The sequence below is a fragment of the Mchenga conophoros genome, linkage group LG10 (genome assembly GCF_057382185.1).
Source record: "Mchenga conophoros isolate Kocher_MC1m ecotype Shallow Benthic linkage group LG10, M_conophoros_male_GT1.1, whole genome shotgun sequence".
Taxonomy (NCBI): Eukaryota; Metazoa; Chordata; class Actinopteri; order Cichliformes; family Cichlidae; genus Mchenga; species Mchenga conophoros.
Genome location: NC_140535.1, coordinates 29,465,653 through 29,489,847, shown reverse-complemented (window position 1 = coordinate 29,489,847; position 24,195 = coordinate 29,465,653). Strand labels below are relative to the sequence as shown.

General features: G+C 43.4%; 1 protein-coding gene across 4 annotated transcripts; it reads right to left on the bottom strand.

Moving 5' to 3' along the window:
* Positions 1-708: 708 nt before the first annotated feature.
* LOC146566180 (tubulin-specific chaperone cofactor E-like protein) lies at positions 709-23,991 on the bottom strand. Of its 4 annotated transcripts, none has more exons than XM_085289727.1 (9): positions 23,900-23,991; positions 22,786-22,855; positions 14,401-14,546; positions 14,106-14,245; positions 12,526-12,707; positions 10,920-11,176; positions 10,675-10,801; positions 10,463-10,579; positions 709-4,134 (listed from the first exon to the last, which is right to left on the bottom strand). In XM_085289727.1, exons 3-9 carry the CDS (start codon positions 14,534-14,536, stop codon positions 3,792-3,794), a joined length of 1,302 nt encoding a protein of 433 aa, XP_085145853.1. In that variant the 5' UTR covers positions 14,537-14,546; positions 22,786-22,855; positions 23,900-23,991; the 3' UTR covers positions 709-3,791. The 4 variants fall into 4 exon arrangements, with proteins under 4 accessions (XP_085145853.1, XP_085145855.1, XP_085145854.1 ...); XM_085289729.1 differs by having other exon boundaries at positions 22,786-22,852; positions 23,900-23,962; XM_085289728.1 differs by lacking the exon at positions 23,900-23,991 and adding an exon at positions 23,813-23,890.
* Positions 23,992-24,195: the final 204 nt, after the last annotated feature.

Here is a 24,195-nt window from a genome sequence, read left to right as displayed (position 1 = left end):
AGAATAAAGTGGCTGTGCAGGTTTGCAAACATATGACAAAAAAAAAACACCACGACAAGTTCATGAGAAAAAAATAGCAGTATTCAAAATCAAAACGGGCAAATTTATGACAAAAAATATAAAAAGGGGCAAATTAAAGAAGAAAAAACTAAACTCACTAGACAGGAAAACATGATAAAATTAATAATAATAATAATAATAATAATTTTAAAAAAGGCCAGTTGCTCCCAAAAGTCAAATTCCTAATGAAAAACTGATAACTTCATAAAGACATGTTCTACATTTAAAAAAAATAAAGTATATTTAAATACAAAAAAAGCCAAATAAAATGGGGACATTCTGGGAAAAACAGACTTAATTGTCAAATAAATGACGAAACAAAAAAAGAAAATCTGTCACATCGACCCACAGCAAGAAGGTTTGAATCCACCAATCAACTGAGGTCTCCCTGTATGGGTCTTAAAGTGACAGATGAACTCATTCATAACCTCATTGTGGTATTTTTACATGCTAGAAATGTTTCCTACAGTTGATTTGTGTATGTTTGCTATAGTGTCCATATGAACTGGATAATGAACAGTTGTGTGGGGTCATTTAATGTCCCGAATTAGATAAAAACAAAAAACTAACACAAAAAATCCCCCCACACACTATAGGTATTGACTATTACTGCAGAATTATTATGAAAAAAATAACACTGCAATTAGCTGGAACAATCAGTATTTATTTTTTTTATTTAAGAGAAGTTAAAGCACCATTATACAGTACAGGTATAGAAAGATTGCAGTAATGCAAACAAGAATTAAAAGTGCACGGAAGAAAAGCAATACAGAGAGCAAACGAAATATAAATTAAACACCACACACTCTAACCAGCACAAGGCAAAGTAACCTTTAGATCATCAATTTTTTTTAACTTTTTAAAATCTGTAAATAAACTCTGTTTTGGTATTACTGAAGGATAGATAAAAAGGTGACAGGCGCAGTTAATATTCTAGAAATGTCAAAATTACAAATGCCCATAAAACAACATCGTTTCCCTGAAATGACACGTCTTGCAAATGATGAAATGCTGAAAGAAACAAAGACATATGAGACTGTGCAAACCAACCTCACAATGATCCAAACAAAACAAAACAAACCCCTCACACTTATCCCAGCACTTCTCAACAGCCCACTCATCATAATACAGATTAATAAAAGTCAATAAAACAAAGAGATCTCCAGTCATCTACTACACAAAGAAAATCTGTCAGTCCAGATGGCACTGTGAGCCTGCCGCAGGACAAGTGCACCCCAGCACATGTTCACATGCTTGCATAAGCACAACAAAACACTTTATTTGCGGACGCTCAAGAGAAGCATTTTGACCTGGGAGCTCTAATTAGAGTCTAAATTAGAGAAAGAACCACAGCAACAATGACTTAACTCCAAATAACTTCACTTGCTACCAACGAACACGTGAAAAAAATGCACCAGTATTGTTATGACACATAGTTTAAGTGACTACATCTGTAATGCTCCAGCTGGTAAAACACAGCAGACACCAACAGCCAAAGTCTCATCAGCTAAAGTAAAATAAATGTTCAGGCGATAAGATGGGTTGAAAAATTCCTGCTGAAAGCTCACAACACCAGGACCTGCGAAACAGCGCAAACTAAAAGTTTGGGTGTCTGTGAGATGGAAATGTAAAGGAGAGAGACTCGGGTGGACCGGTGAGGGCCAAGAAGCTGTTTGGTGAACCTGTTCCAACTTAAATCCAGCGGAAGTGTCCGTGACACAGCAGCTGGTGTGTGGTTACCATACAGAGTGAGCCTCAGCGCTTCTCAGCTGCTCTTGCGCTCCATTCATGCGCAGGACAGCCAGAAGACCTGCGGTAACTTGAGCATCAACACTCCTTCTTTTCTCTGTCCCAGACCCGAGCTCACCTCAGACATGTCTCGTCTTTCTGCCAGGGCGTCTCGACTGAGAGGTATCCGAGTGTGTGTGCGGGTGTGCGCGTGCACGTTACCCCCAACACATGGCATTTATGCATCAGCTTGCAGGTTATTCCAGGATATTTCACTACAATCGCGTGGAGAAAGTCTAAGTAGGGAATTACATGTGCTGCTTATCTACAAACTCTTCCTGCAGGAAATCAAAACAAAACAAAATCTTCTCCACTTAAATAATGGTTAGAAAAGTAGAGCAGTGCTTTGAGGCTGTCATCATCATGAAAATGTAAATAAAACGTAATTTTTTTAATGCAGTGCAAATATGGATGGTGCCCAATTTACAAAACCTTGGCACTACAAAAAAAATCAAGACCACGTTTAAAGCCTGATTAGTTGCAATCATTGCAGTATGATTATTATTATTATTTATTTATTTTTGTCGTCATGGTTGCTTCTGGAGAACGTAATAGGTTGGAACAATTTTAGCCCAGGCTGTACAAAATCTCCTGCAGCCAGTTTATAGCGAACAGGCATCAATTCATCTTTTACAAAAGAAACATGGAGAAAAATGACAATGCTGATCAAAGTGTAATCATTACGGAGGAACAATGTGCAATGAAAGTGGCAGAATGTATTCTCAGAAAGGGCATTTCTGATATCCAATGAATTTGAATCTGAAATCGTGTATAATTTATATTTGTCTCCTAATTTTAATGTATTCGCTCTTTAAAAATACTAATTCGTTCTCAGTTTGGTGCAGAAATATCAACAGTAGGGATTAGAAGGTCTGTTTTAACCCTTCAAATGCTTTAATTATAAGGTGATTTTAGTTTTAAAATTGGTGTGCAATTTATGCATTTAATTCATAATAAGGGAAACAATTTAAAAAAAAATTAAAGACAGTTGTATGAAGGAAAGTATGATCTTAATGTTCTGCAGCCCCTAAAAATCTAAAAACACATCAGATATAAATTTGACTGAACTCCCCTTCGAGGTTGTGTTCTTGTGCCTATCCCGATCACGTTAGCGCGGTGGCTTTCTTTAGATGCGCCCGCTCTTACCACCTGCACTTGCCTTTCTTTGGACTTGCTTTAACAAACAGTTTTTCAACAAACAGTCCAGTTTTCAAGCCTAAAAGTTCAACATCAGGTAAAAATAGCAGAGAGGAGGATGCCCACACGTTCTTGGCATCCTCCAAGGTCAGCCAGTCCACTATTAAAGACCATGAGATCTACTATAATGTCTTGATGGACAATATTCAAGGGGAAGGACCTGGATTGTAAACACATATGACATATGCATGGCACATGGCTCTCAAGTCTACCAGCTCTGCCTTCCTGCAATTTCCATTGTTTTCTCAGAAATTAAATTCAAGCTGAATGACTGCTGTTTTGACTGCAAAAGATCTCCAGCAAACAGAAGAACCAGTGGAAGTGGTCATAACAAGACTGATATTTATCCAGAGGTGCACATGTGGAAGACCCTGAAGGGGAGAACGGCCAAATTTCGAGTCAGGTATGGTTTTTCGGCCATTAAGGGAGCAGTCCTAGAACTTTTTGATCTTTTTTTTTATGCTTCATCAATAAGATGTAAACTGCACTTGTAACTCAAGGCACATGAAGCATAGAAATGTGCGACTTGAATTCAAGGCTTTGTAAATATCGAACAACTATGTGCAAATGTACTATTGCATAAATGTGATCAAGATTTTAGACAGCAAACCTCTTTACCATCCAAAACACCCACCCTTTTTTTGATATCTAAAAAAAGGGTTCAAGTCAAAAGCGTAATATCCAGTAATTTATCATTTCTACAATTCCTCCAATCCAAGTCATCCAGAAGTGGAGAACCTCCCGACTCAAAGACCCGAGGAGCTGCAGCGGCTTTTGTCCCTGGGCACTACCAGGATCTCATCCCCGTCTCGAATGCCGTAGGAATGCAGGGCCCGGGTGCCGCACTTCAGCTCCTCTGGTCCAAACATTGAACACATCTCTCGGTCGATGTAGAAGAGCCTCATCCCATTGGGTAGCTGCAGCAGACCCTTAAGGTGTTTTTTTAGGTCACCCACTGTTTGCTCCAGACGGAGGCTGACTGTCTCCACCCTGTCACCCCAGCGAACAACCACCATGGTGAGGCTGGGTCTCAGGTCTACCTCAGCCAGTGGAGCCAGGTGGCCATATTTGGACACGAGGATACGGTACCTGCAACAAAGCAGAGCTCGTGTTATTTTTTTATTTGTTATCAGCTCAACTGAATGACATCAGCATACAGCAAAGACACACAAACTCCTACAAGACATACACTTGAAATCCACCACACAAAGTATGGTGTTTCTCAGACATGGCAGTGACTACATAGTCTCTGAAAAGTGAGGCCCTTGCAAAGTATCTCAGGGTGTTTTAACATCTCTAGTTTCTTTAGTCTTAATCAGCTGATGAATTTGTAAACTTGTGGCTTTTACTCATGGCTTTGTTTCTTTTTACAGAGAGAAAACTCCAAGTCAACCAAAAATGCATCACCACAAACCGTGGCAGAGCAGGCATTCTGCTTATTGGCCAATGAAGGGAAATGCTGTCTTCTGGACCTTTGGTTTATTCCACAGCTAGCTGCTACAGTTTGAGCTCTCTGCATGTGTATGGTCTTCTGCCGCATCCTAGGATGCAAAGCACATCTGACTACGAGGAGGCATTTATCTCAAACTAGCAGCGCACACCTGGTAGTTGGGGTTGGATGGAGGTCAGATTATGTTCTGACTATAAATTAAATAAAAAAAGACCAGAATTTGATTTACACGGCCTAAACAGTGCAGGTGTGAAAAACCCCTTAAATCTTTATTTTTTTGTAATTGCAAGGAGGTAGTGATATCTATGACTGCAAACAGACTGGTACTATAAGAGTCTATGGGAAAACAGCCCTCAGGCTTGGCCTCTAGAAACACTTTCCTGCTGAATTCATCCACTCAGTTCAGGTCATTCTGAATAAAACATTAAGACCCTTTTATAAATGCACCCATTCTAAGTTTCAGAAAGGAGGATTTTCCAGGGTATGCTAACCGCTAACTAGCTCATTATATGCATATAATTTTTGAATATTTGCCAAAACTAACTGAAAAATGAGTTTGTCAGACATGCCTGCATGTTATTCTACAAATATATGGAAAAATATTTGCCCAAATAATCATGATAACACATAATGGCATTTTTAAGGTAGACCACAGTGTCTCTTTGCCTCCCCCCCCCCCCCCCCCATTGCTGCTATGGTAAATAACATACACCCTGTACTAATGATAGGATGTAGGCTTCATTTCGACATTCAAAGAGCAGCTTGGTCTACGGCTCCACCCTGCCCTCTGATGTCACAATCACACTGTGTTTTAGCACTGATTTACTCTAAATGGAATCAAAATCTAGAAATTTAACAACAAGCTGTACAAAATAACACTTAAAACTAAAGACAGAGATGATAAAGTCATTGTGAAAATGCTTCATGAGGTCACGAATCAAGTTAAAAGCAGGGCAATCTTCTTATAGACTTGTATAGGACAAGACTTCTCTTTGTGCCCTCTGCTGGCTGTTATGAAGAATGCAGGTAAAAGGCTGTTCAACACTGGCTTCACTTTTCAGACTCACAGGTTATACATCCTCTTTTTTTCCTTCTTAGATGAAGTACAGGTGTGAAATAGAAACAGCAAGTATATTTAAGATATTTCAGATTTTTTTAAAAAGACTTTAAACTCAGGGTTATGGAAACAAGCTATGAGTGTTTAAGAGGCAGAGAAACACCGAGTTGTCTGCCACTTGCTTGCCGTGAGAAAGCTCTCAGCCATCTCAGGGGAATGCGTGTTCGAGATAAGGCCCCAGGAACGATTAAATAAAATCCAGGAGAAAAGGCCTGTGCTTTCAAAGCTACTGTAACAGCTGGGCCAATCAAAGCAATTTCACTTCCCTCCCCAAAACTCCTCCACAAAGCCGCTGCCCTGGCCCTGGGATTTTCTGGCCAAACTTGCAGTCCACCCTGGGAATTCTCCACTAAGGCCACAGTGCACAAAGTGCCATTCTAAGAGAAGCCATTTACCAAAGAGGCTTCATTTAAGGTGGTAAGCATGGTATAATGGGGCAAACAATGCTGCAGGTGATAAGAAGCCGACATTCCAACTGTCATTTTGGCATTCTTTGATTCCTGCGGAGGAAATTACAAGACTGTGAAGCCAAGAGACACCATGTAGCTGAGCTCTCCTGTTTTGGCATTTCATCGACTCATTCTCACATTTCTCCAGTTATTTACTTGAACGTATGAGCACCTCAAAAAGTTAAAATGTAAATTTTCCCACGTCTTTCCCTGAGACTGTGGCTCTGTTTAGACCCACTAACTGCTAACTTCACCGGATACGCCGACTCTCTGGTTTCTTTTTTAACCCTTGCCTCTACTCTTTCTCGCCACTAATCCTTCCTGCCCAGTGCTGTTTTCTTCCCTTTTCCATTTTTTCCAAGGAATTGTTGGGGTGTATCCATCTCAGTTAGTCTAGTTTATGGTTTGAGAACACGTTTATAGTTACTCAAAGCCAGGCTGTGTCAGATGTGTTCACTTGAGAGGCTGTGACCCACCTGCAGAGCTCTGATCTCTTGGGGTAGCGAGGCCGCAGCCTCATCCGAAAGGAAAGGGGATAGCTGTGCGCTCACTGCCTACTGAGTGTGTCTGACACCCCGATAACGCCCGCATGCACATGCACAGTCACGGTTATACCCGACCCTGGACCTACACCGAACCCCTCCCAAACCAACACCGCAAACGCAACGCTTGATGGACAAAAATAAAATCAGAGCGATGAAGCTGAACACAAAGAAAATGAAGTTTTTAGATGGCGATGAATGTGTTTGACATAGAAATAAAATAACTATTAACTGCTCCTGATGGACAAACAAGTTCTGCCACAGGTAATAAAATAATTTATAGCCAGGAGTGCTGTGACAGCTCATGTGACATCAGAAAACAAATCAAATTTCTCAAATTAAGGCTTCAGGTTGACAGAGTAGGTGTATACATAAAAAAAACAACCTGCTACCTGGTGTATCAGTTTTCCCAATCAGAGAATTCCCAGCACAAAGGACTCATTGAGCAGGGAGAGAGTGGTGGCATTGTCTCCCAAAGGTTAGTTTCCCCCAGTCAGGGACTACACCTTCCTCCAGAAATCCCTCCCCAACATTCTGCTGAGGTTAAGTGGAATGCAGTTGGTGAATTATTTCACCCCTGCGAGCCCCCCCGAGGAAGGCTTTCAACCTCCCCCCGCAAAAAAAAAAACATATAGTGTGCTGGACCCAAACTGAGGACAGGGATGGAGATTGGTTGCTAATGTTGTGAATCAGCAGGTGTTCCCATATGAATATAATGCAAACGTAAATGCCGCTTAGCTTTCCAATTGAAAGCCAGTGCTGGCGCCTTGTGCTCCATATTTAAGGTATTTAGTGAAGACTTTCAATATGAATTTTACTCTAAATGTCTCATCGGAATGTTGTAATGAAGCAATGAAAACAATCTGATGTAAATTTTAGAGCTGAAAAAAACAACAACAATTTATTGATCAACATAATGCTACACAATATATTTTTTAATTTATCATGTTAGCTATTTTCTCAAGCCAAAAGATGTCAGTGCTGTAGTAGCTCATCAGGCTCACGATCCATCACCGCTCAAGGGTTACTGCCCGCAAATCGATAAATGTGACTTTGATAAAAACTTCAGTAAAATCTGACCAACACTGATTCTTCTTCGCAATGGTTTAAACTCAGCTACATTCAATTCAGTTCAGTTTTATTTATATAGCACCAAATCACAACAACAGTCGAACACTCAAGAAGCTTTATATCGTAAGGTAAAGTTCCTACAACAATACAGAGAAAACCCCAACAATCATATCACCCACTATGAGCAAGCACTTGTGGGACAGTGGGGAGGAAAAACTCCCTTTTAAGAGGAAAAAAAACCTCTGGCAGAACCAGGCTCAACCATCCAAAGCAAGACAGTGCACAAGAAAACAAAGTGCAGTCAGGGGTGGAGTGGACAGGGTTTTAAGATGGTACCGAGAGCTGCTATAATGTATGGCTTGGAGACAGTAGCACTGAAAAAAAGACAGCAGGCCGAGCTGAAGATGCTCAGGTTTTCACTGGCAGTGACCAAAATGGAAATGATTAAAAACGAGGATGTCAGAGGGACAGCTCAAGTTCAGCAGTTTGGAGATAAAGTTAGAGAGGCGAGGCTCAGATAGTTTGGGAGAGAAGAGAGAGTGGATACATTGGACAAATGATGCTAAATATTGAGCTGCCAGGGAGGAGGAAGAGAGGAAGACCTCACAGAAAGTTCATCGATATAGTGAAGAAGCACATGCAGAGGAGGACGCTAGGGATAGGGTTAGAGGGTGATGACCCCTAAAGAAAACATCTGAAAGAAGAAGATTGTTTAACTGAATATCTCTGAGTTTTAGACTTTTTTTGTAAAAAACCTGTTGCTGAAATATGGCCACGAAATGAGAACCGGTGTTCTGGGAATCTATCCTACCTCACAAACCATCCCACCTATTGTTTCTGCGCATACGCGTAACACAAACTAGAGATGGCACGATACCACTTTTTTATGTCCGATACCGATACCGATATCATAAATTTGGATATCTGCCGATACCGATATGAATCCGATATAGTGTTTTTTAATCAACAAAACTGTTTTTTAAAATATCTTGCTGCATTTTGCAAGTCTGCAAGTTCATACTCAAGTTTAAAACAACAACTACACTAAAGCTATTCTGTTATACCTGTATACAAAAAAAATATTTCATAGTTCAGCAATACTGATCAATCTAATAAACTTAGACCTACACCATCCTCCCTATTCTGGTATTTTAAAGAGTACTTAGCGTAAATATTAAGCAACCTAACTAATAGGGTTCCAACTCCCAGCAACAACAAAATTAAATAAATAAAAAATAGGGAACCACCCCTCACGCTCCACCTCATGATGCTTAATCGACGTAATCAACCTTAATTTGATGCAGTGTGAAAAAAAAATGCACAGAAATCAATTATTTTTCAAGAAATATTAAATAGATTCAACATCTTTCTTCAACAAAATTGCAGACTGCACAGATGGTACCTTCCCAAAGTAAAAAGTACTATAGCTTACTAGGGTATATATATTAGACTTAATAGTCACTATGTACAGTAATTGACTTCTATTCATTTTACATCAAATTAAAACTTTGGGTGTCAGATAATTATTTATTAAAAGCTAGACATTTTAAATGAGAATAAGAAAGAAAAGTATGTCTTTGTGCCCCCTTTTCCCAGTTAATGCCCTATCGGCCCCCCTGGCTAAACTTTGCTAGATCCGCTCCTGCACAGTTACCAGCCGTCAGCTACATAGAAAAAGATCCTGGTGTAGAAATTAATATTAAATAAATTCTAACAACAGCTGATCAAGCTTAAACGTGCTGCTGTTGTTCAGCCGCTGGTTTCCTCTTTCTGGCGCAAAGTGGACCAAAAACAAAGGAGAGACAGACTCGCGACAGAAAAGCCGATCAGCTGATTTAAGCAGTTTCACGATTGAAGTAGCAGCCGGAGAGCCAGAGGCAGTCGCTTGTTAAGCTTAACGTGGGAATGCTTTACAAACATTCAGAGATGGACTTAGACACTTGCTTTAGTTCTCTCGGGGATAACTTTGTCGGAGATGAAATGCCAGGTTGCTAGCGAAGCTCCACATGCTATCCAGACCACCGACAGGTCCTGCATGCCACAGCTGCTCTATCACGTGATGCATACGTTCTGAGGTGAGTTACGGCGTGTTGCAAGTTTTGTGAGGTGCTTTCGTGATATTTAATGGATCGGATTACATTTTTTATTTTTCTCCGATATCCGATCCAGTAATTTAGGTCAGTATCGGACCGATACCGATACGTAATATCGGATCGGTCCATCTCTAACACAAACCCCAAATTTACATCATTTTTTTAACCCATTGTGAATATTTCTTATGGTTATGGTTTGTATTAGTCACAAGTCGCCGTCAAATTATAATATGGGTAGGACGATTTGCCAAAGTAGGACAGTTTCTCAAAACACTGGCTACAAATGATCCTTTCCATCTGGAGAGTGTGTGCCTTTGAAATTTAGTTACATGTTAATTTTCTACCTTGTTTTAGGATGCAGATCACTAAGTTAACAAACTTAAATGATCCAAAGAAACCCCTCAAAAAGTAAAAAAGAAGAAATAAAGCTAATGGCTAATTTTATTTAACGATAAATTCACAATTCACACAGTTGCCTAACGCCAACTTCTACCCACGCATCTTAGCTGGCCATCAGCACCACTGCATATGCAAAGTGTCTTTTTGAGACTACATATTATTCCTCGTCCACTTCTACTAGTTACTACAGCGTCAGCGGTCAGCCGCAGCTTTGAATTATTATTATTATCCATGAGTAAACTTATTCACTATGATTATGTGTGCAGTGAAAAATGTATGTGTGGATGATGCTCCACCTCTCGGGACGCTCCTGCTCTGGACAGTCCTGGTAGTATCTGATGAAGAACCTCTCAGCATCCTCTCTCTCACCATTAGACACGGCACCCCCGTTCAGCACCATTACGGAGGGCAGCCTGAGGGCAGGTGAAGCAGTCGGGTGTTAAAAGTGCTCAATGAGTATTTCGATGATGAAGTTACTGAACAAACGAGCACACAGCTTCAGACTTACTGTGCTAAAAGGAGGCTACGTCTCTCCTCGGTGCTGTAAGACTGCAGTAAAGGGATTCCCTTTGCTTTGACCTCCACCAGTTTGGGAAAGAAATTCAGCCTTTCAATGTCGATCCATTTACTAAGACCTGAATAACAACAACAACAACAACAACAATAATAATAATAAACATAATGAGTTATAGGGCTATTTGTTCACACTTTGCACTGAATACAGACAGATTAAAAGACTTTTAGGACTCCGACCTGAATTGTTGAGGTTGATGCTACGCAGGTTGGAGAAGAGGTGCTCCAGTGTCTCCTTGGTGTCTCCCACAGAGTCCACGCTGTTATTGGCCAGCACCAGTGTGCTCAGACTGGGGTACAGCAGCCCAAACTTCCTCACTTCTGCCCAATCCTGCAGCTGGTTATCTGTAATCTGCAGCAGGCGTAGCGACGGGCATGTCGTCTGGGACTCTGACACGCTGTTGTAGCCGTTCAGACACAGGAAGAGCTCCTCCAGCCTGGAAGATGAGGTGCAAGGAAACTGGCATTTTTGAGGACATCAAAGATTCTTTGTATAATCTGTGTAATATGCATTAAGGTGCTTTTGATTCTTCAAAAGAATAAGGCAGCTGTTATCGTGTTTCCAATTGTCACCATATGTTCTGAGTTCTCTACCCTGTTTACAACAAATAAAACTGGACTGAATTATATTAAACACTACTGACACCCTCTCGACGAGAAACCTGGGCGCGGGGGAGCCTGATCGTCGGAACATTTGCTGCAGATACACGACAGCCTTTCAGTGGAACGAGCCTGGCAACACTCACATTGGAGGACGTTGAAGACATCTACCTATTCAGAGCCATGATAGCGAGGCTCCTGCTGATTGGAACTGGCACAGCCCTGGCTTGTTGACGAAAATTGAAAAGATTTCTTCTTTTGTGGCTAAACCAACCAACCATTACTCCTCATGCGTCAACCCAACCTCCCTAAACATGGCAAGGTGGGGCATAACTTCCTGGAATTCCTGTTGAGTCTACATCTGTGTGCTCAAGATAAAGGAGGAACGCATCACTAATCTGCTCGCTAATGTTCTGAGCAACTCTGAGTGGTCAGAGTGGCACAAAAAACTAAGTGATTCATTATGACTCAGTAGCTTGTAGAGCCACATTAGCAACAATTATGTGAGGCAATTGTTTTTAAGAGTCATCTCTCACATCACTGGAGGACTACTGGCACACTCTTCTTTACAACATTGAGGTCTGTGGGCATTCTTTAATACACATCTCCCAACAGCTTGGTTGAGTTCTGGACTTTGACTGGGTCATTGAAACATGTTCATTGTTTTCTTTTTCAGTCATTCTGTTGTAGTTTTGTCAACTTCAGCAAACCTAAACATTCCTGCCATGTTTGTTTTAGAGTGAAGAAGCCCGGAAACCCTTACTAACAAGTTCAGTTTAAAAAAAAAAAATTGTGTTGTCACGAACTTTCCAATTTTACACACTAATTGAGGGCTGTAGAGTCTGAGATGTAGCTGTTGGGCTTTTATCAGTTTCTCTGAGTATTGCTCAGTCTGGAGTGAATTTGCTCAGACATCCCCTTAGCAGTAGGCTACCAAAACGTCTGCTTTTTCAGAGGTGCTCACATTTGTTGAGTTAAATGTGTCCCATTAGCAACTGGCTGCTACTTATTCTCACACCTCCCATGGAAGCAGTAGGGGTGTACTTAGTTTTTCACAGGACTGCAGAGAGAACTCTGAAAACATTGTAAATCTCTATATATGCAGACGCTTAGACAAAAATATACAAATTCTCTCATTGCCACACATAAAAGAACATAAAACCTTTTTCCATGCTTTGTCACTTACTCTGGTGTGTGCTGCGTGAGTGTGTGAACAGTGTCCCAGCTGACTTGTGTATTAATGAGGACCAGTCGTCGGACCCTGGAAAAAACCTCTGCCATGTTCGGCTCCAGCTGCACGCCGCTTAGCGGGTTCATGCTCAGATTGAGGAAGTCCAGGTGTGGGATGCTGGAAACGATGGTGCCGATCTGGCAAAACCAGGAGCATCAGGACACAGAACAAAGAAAAAGAAGAAACAAGTTACAGAACTTTTCAAAACACTTTTACTTTGAAAACCATTATTTTCAGAGCTTGTTGATTAGCTAGATAACTCTAGTACACATAAATAAGCTGTATAATGAGATACAGCGGTTTAAATTCTAGGTAAGTTCCGAGTCATCCATCTTTAAATACAACCCATAGATAGTCTTGAACAGGCATATTTTTAAAGTGTTTCTGTACCGTGTTCACATTTTCCTTCATTCTGTTTAAAAAGCTGATAATTAATCCACATCAGTAGCGTCTGGTTTAGTTTCACATTGACTTGTTTTCACTCTTTGGCTTCTAGATGGCAAATAAAATACTTAATGCTAAACCCATGTGAATGACAGAAGAAGAGATTATTATATTAAATGAATATGTGGTGTATGTATTTATTGGTTCATACAAAAAAATGTATCCAACCCTGCTTATTAATAAATGAGTACTCCAGTTAAGCTGAGAGGTACCAGGTGTTCCAGCTGGCACAGCAGAAGGGAACTGTGCCTACAGCCCTCATCACGGTATCACTCGGCTGAATAACAAACAGCACTGTGAGAGGGGGATAACAAGGGCTGTGCAACTTTTTTAAGAGGCCTTTGTGTTGTAGACACGGCTAAATAACAATGCAGCACAACCCAACCTTAAGAACTTAATTATTAACAGTACATATGCAAACAAACAAAAAGAAAAGAATGATGATGAATGGAGGCTAGATGGAATCGGTGAATAACCATCTAAAAATCTACATGCTTTCCAGTTAACTTACAAACATAAAGTCCGGGGGCACAATCGGCCCGGCAAAGACTCCAAACTGGCCAACTGGATGGCTTTGGAAAATGAGAAGGAGGGCATACATTTTTGGACTTTCAACTGTATTAAGTTTTACAGCTTTTCCTCCTGATAAACACCTCCCCCACAGCCATTCATACTATGCCAAAGTAATAAAGTAATAAAGTGTGGTTAAACTTCTTATTACTGACAGAAAGGGAAGTTTTACTGGTTCAGCCCGCTCAAGACCAAAGTGGGTTGTTTGTGGCCCACAATGTAAAAGGAGTTTGACATCCCAGGCTTGCATCCTTACTAACAATAAAGAGAGATTAACTTCTATTTTTTTTATCTGTATGTGTTGTATTCATTTTTTATTACACTAAAATAACCATCAAAACAAAGACCTTAATCTTATAAACCTATGACTAGCATTTACTAGTGTCCATTTAAGCCCTTTTTAACTGCTGACATGGTAGCATACAGACAGCACTCCAACTAAATTGTCTTGAACAAAAGCCAGATGGCTCTGCTTTTATGAAAAACCTTATTAAGTTCAATTAAAACTCCAAGACCCCCACCTCTCCCCAGTCATTCAGCTGATTGTGGGACAGGTCGAGCTCTACCACGTGGGCGCAGGAAGCAGCGATGTCTTGCCTGTCGCCAGCTTTACTGATTCCACTGTCATTCAGAACCAGTGCGCTGGGCAAGAAGAGGCGATCTGCAAACAGGAAACTCGAGTCAGTTCAGAGCCTCATTCACAGCTCAACACTCCAAATAAAAAGGCAGATATGCCGGGCTGAACTTATCACAAGTGATACACTGCTCACGTGGCATCATCACAACCCTGAAATAGCTCGCTCTGTCATCTCTCACCTTTGACAGGGGATCCTGGAGGCCTGGGCAGAACAACCACTCCTACGCCTTGGCCATAGGGGAAATTCTCAGGGTTATACTTCTCACTGAGGACTTGAACAAAGGTGCGCACCTCATCTTCATCAGAGGACTCCATGGCTCAAGTCCTGAACAGGTATCCATGTAAGAGACCAAAGGGGAAAAAAAAGACGCTTTTAAGATATGCTATGGAAACATGACAATTACATCAGGACAGCTGTTACATATGTCTTTTAAAGGATAAAGCTGGAGATATTTTACACTGTTTATCACAATGTGTATGAAAATCAAGTTTCCTCCCAAAACATATGTGACCCTACTGAAGTTTTAGGTCTTTAAGTGTCAAAATTGTATTGCTGTAACCTGCATGTCTAACGTGGTGTTTAGAGAATTCTCGGTGTTGGATTTTTGGGGCTGATGTCTGTTAAGGAATTTAGAATGGGACGTACGTTTAGCAGGCGTGGTGATCTAATTCTAAAGTTCTAATCTCACACAGTGCTTTATGGGCACAGTCACCTCCCAGAGTCTACTTTTCCAGATTTTCTTCTTTTTTCCCCTCAATTTGTTTCCATTTTTCTTTTTATCACTTTTTTGCAGATTTTGTAGCTGTTAATAAAAATCCTGTATAAATGAAGAAAAACATTAGGATAAGCTTTTCATTTGTTAGCATCTGCTTCTGTTTTCACCTATGCTGACATTCTCCACAAACAAACATACTTTTGGTGCAATGTACTCAAAGCACAGTACAGCTCATCTCTCACAGTGACTGTCCAAAAAATCTTCGGCACTATGAAAATGCTCCTTATACACAGCTCAGAGTGACCATGTGGATTAAATAATTTACCTACAGGAAAGGTCTAAGCTGACATCTGAAACTGCATTTGTGAAAGAAGCTGGAGAAGCATAAAGCGCTCTCTACTCTGGACATTTGTCATTCAAAGCCCACATATGCAAAACAAATTGAGTGAGCATTTTCAGAAACATGACAACAGTGGAACCAGGTGAACTAGTTCCACCAGCAAAACTATTAGAACTATAGTGGCAGCTTCCCTGAAGCATTTTAGAGTTTCAAGTATTTTGTACACAAAAAAAAAAATCACCTTTCTATCACCTATAACAGGGGTGGGGGAACTACAGGCCTCAAGGGCTGGTGTCCTGCAGGTTTTAGATAACACCCTGGGTCAGCACACCCGAATCCAATGATTAGTTCATTGCCAGGCCTCTGGAGAACTTCAAGACATATTGAGGAGGTAATTTAGCGATTTAAATCAGCTGTGGGAGTTCCCCACCCCTTACCTATAGGTATTAGTGGCCTGTAGCTAACAGGAAGGCCATGTGCAGTGGTGGGCAATTAATTTTCTCCACAAGTTCACATGAGAATCTGAAAATGTTGTGCAAGGTTTCACCAATAAGTTCAGAAAGAGATGAAATTAAATACTGAGTTTACCTAATTGGTGCCGCCTTCCACAGCACTCCCAGTTTCTCATGTGGACCCTTGGGGAAAATTGCCTATGCTTGGTGGACGTGCTTTAAGCCTGCTGTCTTTTAAATGGTCACCAGGGGGCGATAGCAGTGGTTCCACAGTCATTGTTCCACCTCAGTAAGCACTTTACTGACAAGTTCACAGATCAATCACTAATTGCGGCTCATATTGAATAAAAAAAAATCAGTTCTACTTTGTAATTGCATGTGATTCGAAAGCTCAAATTAGATTTCTTGAATCTTGAGCCTGTAGACAAGTGGCTGACACCACGCCGAAATGTAGTTACAACAGAGTTTCATAAGGGTATATAATTATGACGTACCTATGGTGTAGATTTAGCACATAAGGATTACTCGGGGTATGAACATTGATTAATCACTTGTGATTGCTCCAAATCCTGTTATGGCCAACCAGTGCCTGTGCATGGCATTTTCCCCATAGTGTTGGGTTGTCCTTCATTCAAAGTGCTAAACAAAGGGACACAAATGTGCTACCACTGACTTCCACTTTAACCACCTCAAACTTTAGTCCTGCTCCTCCTGCTGGCTGACACTTCTTGTCTATGTTTTACCTTTTTCTGTGCAGGTGTTAAAAGATAAAAAATAAAAAAAAAAAGGTCTAAAAATAACTAGGGCTGAACGATTATGGAAAATAATCTAATTGCGATTTTTTGCCCCAATATTGCGATTGCGATGCGATTATTTTTTAAGGTCTTTGTCTTCTGTATTATTAAACAAAGACAAGCAATACATCATATAGTATGGCCAATACTATATTACATTAATTTTAAACTGTTCTTTCCTGGAAGACAGACCTCTGTTATGATGACATGAGGTGATGCATGAATTGATGACTGACATTTTTATTTAACTTCTTCAATCACAACAGTATATTTGAACATACACAATAGTTTATTTTTAGCTTACAAACATCTGAGCATAAAGTGCTGACAAGGAACCCTGGTGTAAACATTAAAATGAAAGTCAGTACAATGTGCAGATTGCAGAAATATACATAAAAAAAAATCAGTGGCTTTACCACACTCAGTTTTTCGACATCTGTGAACTACTAGACAGTCATTAAATTAAAAAATAATATTAAATAAATAAAACTAATAAATAAAAAATACACACATCTTACTGATCTCTGCAGTCAGTAACATTACACATAAAGTGCAAACATAATAGCAATTGTATAAACACACACACAAACACGCCTTTAAAGTTTAAAGGCGTGAAATTGGACGGTCTAGTTCTGATTAGCGTCACCGCTGTCTCGGTGGAGTTTAATAAACTCGGCCGTCTGCTTCTTGCTATCTAAAATATAACCAGACACTGGTGTAAATTCTCGACTGTCTCATACTTCTGTTTAATAAGTTTTCTGTTTGACGTTTAGTCAGCTGTGTGAAAACCAAGGAGGAACCCACCCGGGGGATTAATAAAGTTTTATTTTATCTAATCTAATAACTTTAATCTCAGCCAAACCGATTTACTCACGAACAAACAAAACACTGAAAAAAGCCCAACAATAACATTTTTAGGTTGTCTAAGTGACTTATATATTACGTTTAACCCGAGCAGCGAAACTCCGCGGTGATCTGAAAATGATGTGCCGGGAGTTGTGCCGTTCTCGGCCGCATCAGTAACCCTCGAGCTCCCGGCTAGCTGTCGAGCTGGTGGGTAGCAGACGCCTCTGAAAACGTCGAAGCACTTTTGCAAATATGGGATATTGTGGAGGTATGTAACAACGACAGGAGAGGTCTCAGTGTCTCACTCCAACAACTTTATTAACTGACAGAACTTCACATATAGTCAGCGCCAAAATCTCCACCCCCACACTTCCCTTCAACTTGTGTGTGAGTGGAGCCACCTGGTGGTCCGCCACACATACCCCCCCTTGAACACACAGTCAGGTCTCCATTCAGTCCAGGACCCTGGGTCTAAGCAAACGACCCGCACGACTGAACCTGGGAGGGAGAGAACAGGCAGAGGAAGGTCCATCCTGTGATCGAGGCTGGTGAAGGCGAGCAGGAAAGGCAGGAGGAGGCTCAAACGTTGGTGGTCCGGGGGTAGTCCTGGGGGGAAAACCAGAGACTGTCAACCCCAGCGCAGGAGGTCGGCCACGGCGAGGGGCCTGGGCCGGCACTACATCACTGTCCGGAAGAACATGTGCTGGTTTAAGTCTGTCAACACACACAGTCTCCCTTCGACCCCCAAAATCCAAAACAAAATGTTTCTGGCCCGGTTCAATAACCCTGAACGGGCTGTCATACAGCGGCCGCAGCGGTGTCCTGTGGGCATCGTGCCTGACAAAAACAAACTTAGCAGTCTCTAAAGTCTTTGGAACAAAGGTGTCAGGCACGCAATGGTGCACCGGACCAGGAACCCGAAGCGAGTGCAAAAGCGGGGTGAGAGAGAGCACCGATGGATCGAAGCAGGGAGGAGGATTTTCAGGCAAGAATTCTCCAGGCACGCGGAGGGGCTGACCAAACACTAGCTCAGCTGGGGAAGCGCCGAGATCCTCCTTAACCGCAGAGCGCAGCCCAAGCAAAACCCACGGGAGGCGGTCAACCCAATTGCCATCCTTTAAGGAGGCGCGAAAGGCAGCCTTCAGCGACCGGTGGAACCGTTCACACATCCCATTAGCCTGCGGGTTGTATGCGGTTGTGCGGTGGACTTTAGCCCCCAGTCCATCAGCCATGGCCGACCAAAGCTCGGAAATGAACTGGGGGCCTCTGTCTGACGTAATGTCCGCGGGTGGGCCGAAACGCGAGACCCAGGTCGACAAAAACGCCTTGGCCACCACTGCTGCGGTAGTGGACGCCAGGGGGACCGCCTCCGGCCACCTGGTGGTCCGGTCAACAACAGTCAAAAGGTGCGTAAAACCTTGTGACTGCGGCAAGGGACCCACCAGATCGACATGCACATGATCGAAACGTTTGCCGGGTATGAAGAACGGCTCCAGGGGCGCCTTGGTGTGTTTATGAACCTTTGCGCGCTGGCAGGGAATGCACGCCGACGCCCATTCCTTAACAGATTTGCGAAGGCCTGGCCAAACAAATTTAGAGCTGACCAGTTTAACAGAGGCCCGGACCCCTGGATGAGAGAGAGCATGTACCGAGTCAAAAACTTGACGACGCCAGGAAGCGGGAACCACAGGGCGAGGGCGGCCGGTGGAAACGTCACAGACGAGGAGGGGACCACCGTCCTGCACGGGTCTGTCCTCCAGTATGAGGCCCGTCTGGGTGGATTTAAGCGCGAGGATGTCAGGGTCACCGCTCTGATCGGCAGCCATGGCGGAGTAGTCTATGCCGAGAAAGACGGGAGAAACCAGCGCACGGGACAAACAGTCAGCCACATGATTGGATTTACCAGCCACGTGCCGAATGCCCGTGGTAAACTCAGAAATGGCTGCCAACTGGCGCTGCTGGCGTGCACTCCATGGATCGGAAACCATGGACATGGCAAACGTCAAGGGTTTGTGGTCCACGTATGCGGTAAAGTGACGACCCTCGAGAAAAAACCGGAAATGACGAGACGCCAGGTGGAGCGCCAGTAGCTCCCTGTCAAAAACGCTGTAATTGCGTTCGCTGTCACGTAGCGTACGGCTGAAAAAGGCGAGCGGTTGCCAGACACCCGAGATTCGCTGTTCCAGCACCGCACCCACCGCTATGTCCGACGCATCAGTGGTCAACGCAATCGGCGCTGAGGGGGATGGGTGGGCCAGAAGGGCAGCATTAGCTAACGCTGACTTAGCATCAGAAAACGCTTGGATGCTGTCCGGAAACCAGTCAACGGGGTCATTAGCTTTTTTTACCCTTTAACGCCCCATAAAGGGGCTTCAGCAGATGTGCCGCTCTGGGGAGAAAACGGTTGTAAAAATTCACCATCCCCAAAAATTCCTGCAGTGCCTTAACAGTCGTGGGACGCGGAAATTCCGAAACAGCTCGGACTTTGTCAGGCAACGGAACCGCGCCCTCGGCGGAAACACGGTGCCCAAGGAAATCGAGAACGGGCAACCCAAACTGGCATTTAGACGGATTAATAATCAGTCCATGCTCCGCCAAACGCTGAAAAACCTGACGCAGATGGAACATGTGCTGCTCCTTCGAGCTGCTGGCCACCAGTATATCATCAAGATATACAAAAACAAAGGGCAGCCCGCGCAAGACCGAGTCCATCAACCGCTGGAAGGTTTGGGCGGCACCTTTCAGGCCAAACGGCATGCGCAGAAACTCGAAAAGGCCGAAAGGTGTAATTACGGCGGTTTTGGGGACATCCTCCGCGCGCACGGGAACCTGGTGATATCCCCGTACCAAATCGATCTTAGAAAAAACCGAGGTCCCCGCAAGATGGGCGGAAAAATCTTGGATGTGGGGAATGGGATAACGATCGTTCTCCGTGACATTATTAAGACGGCGGAAATCCCCACAAGGTCGCCACCGACCATCAGATTTAGGCACCATGTGTAACGGAGAAGCCCAGGCACTGTTCGAACGCTGCACGATGCCCAGACGCTCCATGGTGGCAAATTCTTCCCTAGCGACAGCCAGTTTGGCGGGGTCGAGGCGGCGCGCGCGCGCGAACACCGGGGGCCCTACTGTAGTTATGTAATGCTCTACCCCATGCTTCGTCACCGTGCTCGAGAAAGTGGGGACAGTGAGTGAGGGAAACTCAGAAAGCAAACACTGAAAAACGTCACCCGAATCTACTGAGTTAGCATGCACCACGGGCTGAGCACCCCGAGTCAAACAGGGTAATGAGGAAAAGGACACAGCATCAATTAAACGTCTGTTAGCCACATCAACCAGTAGTCCGTGAGCACAAAGAAAATCAGCGCCTATTATAGGCACAGAGCTAGCAGCAACAACAAAGTTCCACTGAAAGTCACGGTCGTGAAAGCAAACAGTCACCAACCTTTCACCGAAGGTTTTGATGGGAGAGCCATTAGCCGCTGTTAGCAATGGCCCGCAACCCTCAGCCAGCCTGTCCGAGCCAGCCGGGGGAAGAAGGCTCTTCTGTGAGCCGGAGTCCACCAGGAAACGCCTCCCCGAGCGTGAGTCCTCTAAGAAAAGCAGCCTTTCCTTGTTGCCAGCGGTCGCGGCTGCTACAGAGCGCTGACATGCCCGTTTCCCTGGGTCTGGAAACTGCAAGGCGGGAGGCAGCGCCGTGCCTTCGCTCCAAAACGCTGGTGATAAAAACAAAGCCCCTTTCCGCGGTGCCGCCGTGCAGCGATTCCGGCCACAGTGGACGAGTCGGAGGGCCCGTGGAGCATCGGTGAGGGGGAGGGGGAAAACGCTGGTGGGTCCTGAATAACCGTCTGGACGCCGAAAGTCCTGGTAGCCAGGAGGATGCGATCCGCCTCTTCCGCAAGGGAGCGGTAATCCTTCGTGGCCAATAGCGGGGAGTTGGCAAGGCCAGCGCGCACTGGAGCCGGCAGCTGTCGAAGAAAGAGGTGGGTGAAGAGAAATCCTCCGTCCTCCGCGCCCAGCAAGGACAGCATGCTCTCCATGAGCTCGAGGGCGGTGCCGTCGCCCAGGCCCGCGATGGAAAGGAGTTTCTCGGCCCGCTCAGCATCAGAGAGGGAGTAACGCCGCAGCAGCAGCCCCTTGAGGGCGGCGTACTTGCCCTGGGCTGGGGGATCCCGGAGGAGAGTCATCACACGGCGGGTTGACAGCGGGTCAAGTGAGGCCACCACATGGTGGTATTTAGTGTCGTCGGCTGAAACTCCACGAAGAGCAAACTGAGCTTCTACGTGCATGAACCATGAAGGAGGATCATGAAGCCAAAAATCCGGCAATTTAAGCGCCACAGCAAACGCAGCCATCGGCGGAGGTGAAGGTCCGGCGGCCGCCGATGCTTCCAGGCCAGAGCTGGCTTCGTCGTCGAGCCTTAGCATGTTCACTACAGGGGTCACCAGTGTGGAGGTATGTAACAACGACAGGAGAGGTCTCAGTGTCTCACTCCAACAACTTTATTAACTGACAGAACTTCACATATAGTCAGCGCCAAAATCTCCACCCCCACACTTCCCTTCAACTTGTGTGTGAGTGGAGCCACCTGGTGGTCCGCCACAATATCTTGATAAACCGAGCAGATATTTGATGTTTACACAACTACTTTCTCGCCTGAAAATATGTTAAAAGTTTATTTTGTGACCCAGAAAGATTAAGTAATTTTAAAACTTAGTAGCGGCCGCCATTGCTGGAAACTGGAGTTTGGCTGGGCCGCGCTATGAATTCTGGGATATGGTAGTAATTTGGACAGCCTTATAATCGCAGTATAATCGCAGCCTTTGCGGTTAGAAAATTGCACTTGATCATGTCGCAATATTATCGCAAATGCGATATATCGTTCAGCCCTAAAAATAACCCATGAACATCACAGAATAACCTACAAGTCACAGACAGCTGAAACGTGAGAGGCACAGCAGCACTGAGGAGAGCAGGTGCACAGCTGTCAGCGAAGCCACCTGTTCCTACTGAAACCCATTTTCTGCTATGATTACAATTTCTGTTGCCATTTTTGCTGTAAAATGATTAATCTGATGAGTAATTGTATAACTCAATTCAGAGAAAATGTAGCTTTTTCAATGTGTGGATTGGTTTAGAATCCATAGACAAAAAACCCCTCCAGGCAGGCTCAATAACTGGTAATCATACATCACAATAACATACATTCTCGACCCTGCCTGTCCACCTTGCACTCAACAGCCTCACTTTAACCCCGATCAGCCCTATCAGTTTCAGACAAACGGAGTCTGATCATCTTAAACTGAGCCCACCTGAAGTGTGTTTGTCAAAAGACTGAGTGTTTCATCCGGACTCTGTCTGATGTTTCTGTCATAGATCGTTTCTCATTACACAGATCCCACCTGATTCTTACCTCTGATGTAGCAGAGACCAAAGGAAAGATTGTTTTCAACACCACATCAGATCACATGCCTCGGTCCCTGCTGTGAGAAAATGACGAGAAACATAAGCAGGGAAAACTTATTTTTAAGCTTGCAGCCGTAAAATAACCAGAATACGTGAAAAAAAAAATGCAAAGAAAGACAGAGTTGACACCACATCAAAGGTGGTGAAACTTGCATTTATGTGACAAACAAAGGAAAGGTAAGCTGACAGTTGGGTGCTTGAGACGAAAACAACTGTTTATGTGGTATAACTGGGGAGCAGCCAAGCCCTGAAGCCATGCACTGAAATGAAAAAGTTCTAATGGACATATGTCATGACTAACCTGAGGTCATTGTTTTGTACAGTTTAAACACACACTTTTAAACCCCTGTTATAATTTGTTACTTTTTTCTGAAATCTTTTTGTTTCAAATGTTTCTTCAGCACCATTTGCTCAGTTCGGCGTACACAATGGGCAGGAAGTTAGATTTTGTAATGTATAAAAAGTTAAACATTATCAGCTGCTCGCTACTGCTCACAGCGGTGAAGTTCAACCTGCAATGCTACCAAACTGTCAATAAAGATGACGTTTTTCAGAAAATAACAAACAACGAAATGGATTAATGCTACCCGAAATGAACGTCAACCCACAAAGAGTCATAAAAAGGTCAAAAGTCTTACTGTAAACCTTGCACACAGTTGCTGATACGCGAAGCTATTTTAAACAGATATATTTTTAACAGGGTCCGGGGAAACGGTGTTACAGTCAGATAACGAGCGTCGCTTCGTGGGGTGGGGGGCTGACTGCTCAGACGGAGGCCTAGCTGTATGATGTCGCTAGCTTAAGGATAATAAACTGGAAGCTGAGATTGTAACAGTGCAACCTGGTGTGTTTGAACATTTTAGCACAGCACGAGCCAACGACACTACTGCCTACCTCCAAAAAGCGTGCAACACTTTGGCTGTAAATTCAAATCGGTAAAAACATTTCTTTGAGTGTTGGATCAAACTCTCTACCTGGGCCTCCAAACTTAGCGACACGGGTCGCTGCGCGTGCTCCATTTGGCACCTGATACGGTACATTTTTGAGAGTGCAGAACTCACCTTTGGCAGAACCCCCCTCTGCGGTTGGGTTGTTTTTGTTGTTCTTCGGTTAGTTGACAGCTTAAACCACGCCCACTCTACCGGAAGTTACGTAGTTTAAATATCTGTTTTTTTCCCTCTCGTCTTCATACGAGAATTGCTTCATACTGGGTTATTTTCTTTAAAACGGAACGGAGCTAAGAATACATGCTAAGGATTAACTTATTATTATTTTATTTTATTTATTTTTTAGCGAGTCTTTTTTTACGATTTTTTTTGTAGCTGGTTACTTTAACGGACAATTGTTTTTGTTTACT

Bases quoted from the DNA above. Each gene is read 5' to 3' on its own strand.
- LOC146566180 (XM_085289727.1), bottom strand. From the start codon at position 14,536: ATGGAGTCCTCTGATGAAGATGAGGTGCGCACCTTTGTTCAAGTCCTC. The intron at 12,708-14,105 runs GTGGGGGTCTTG...TGGTTTTGCCAG, and splicing joins AGCTGAATGACTGGGGAGAG to ATCGGCACCATCGTTTCCAG. The intron at 10,802-10,919 runs GTCGGAGTCCTA...GTTGTTATTCAG, and splicing joins CATCAACCTCAACAATTCAG to GTCTTAGTAAATGGATCGAC.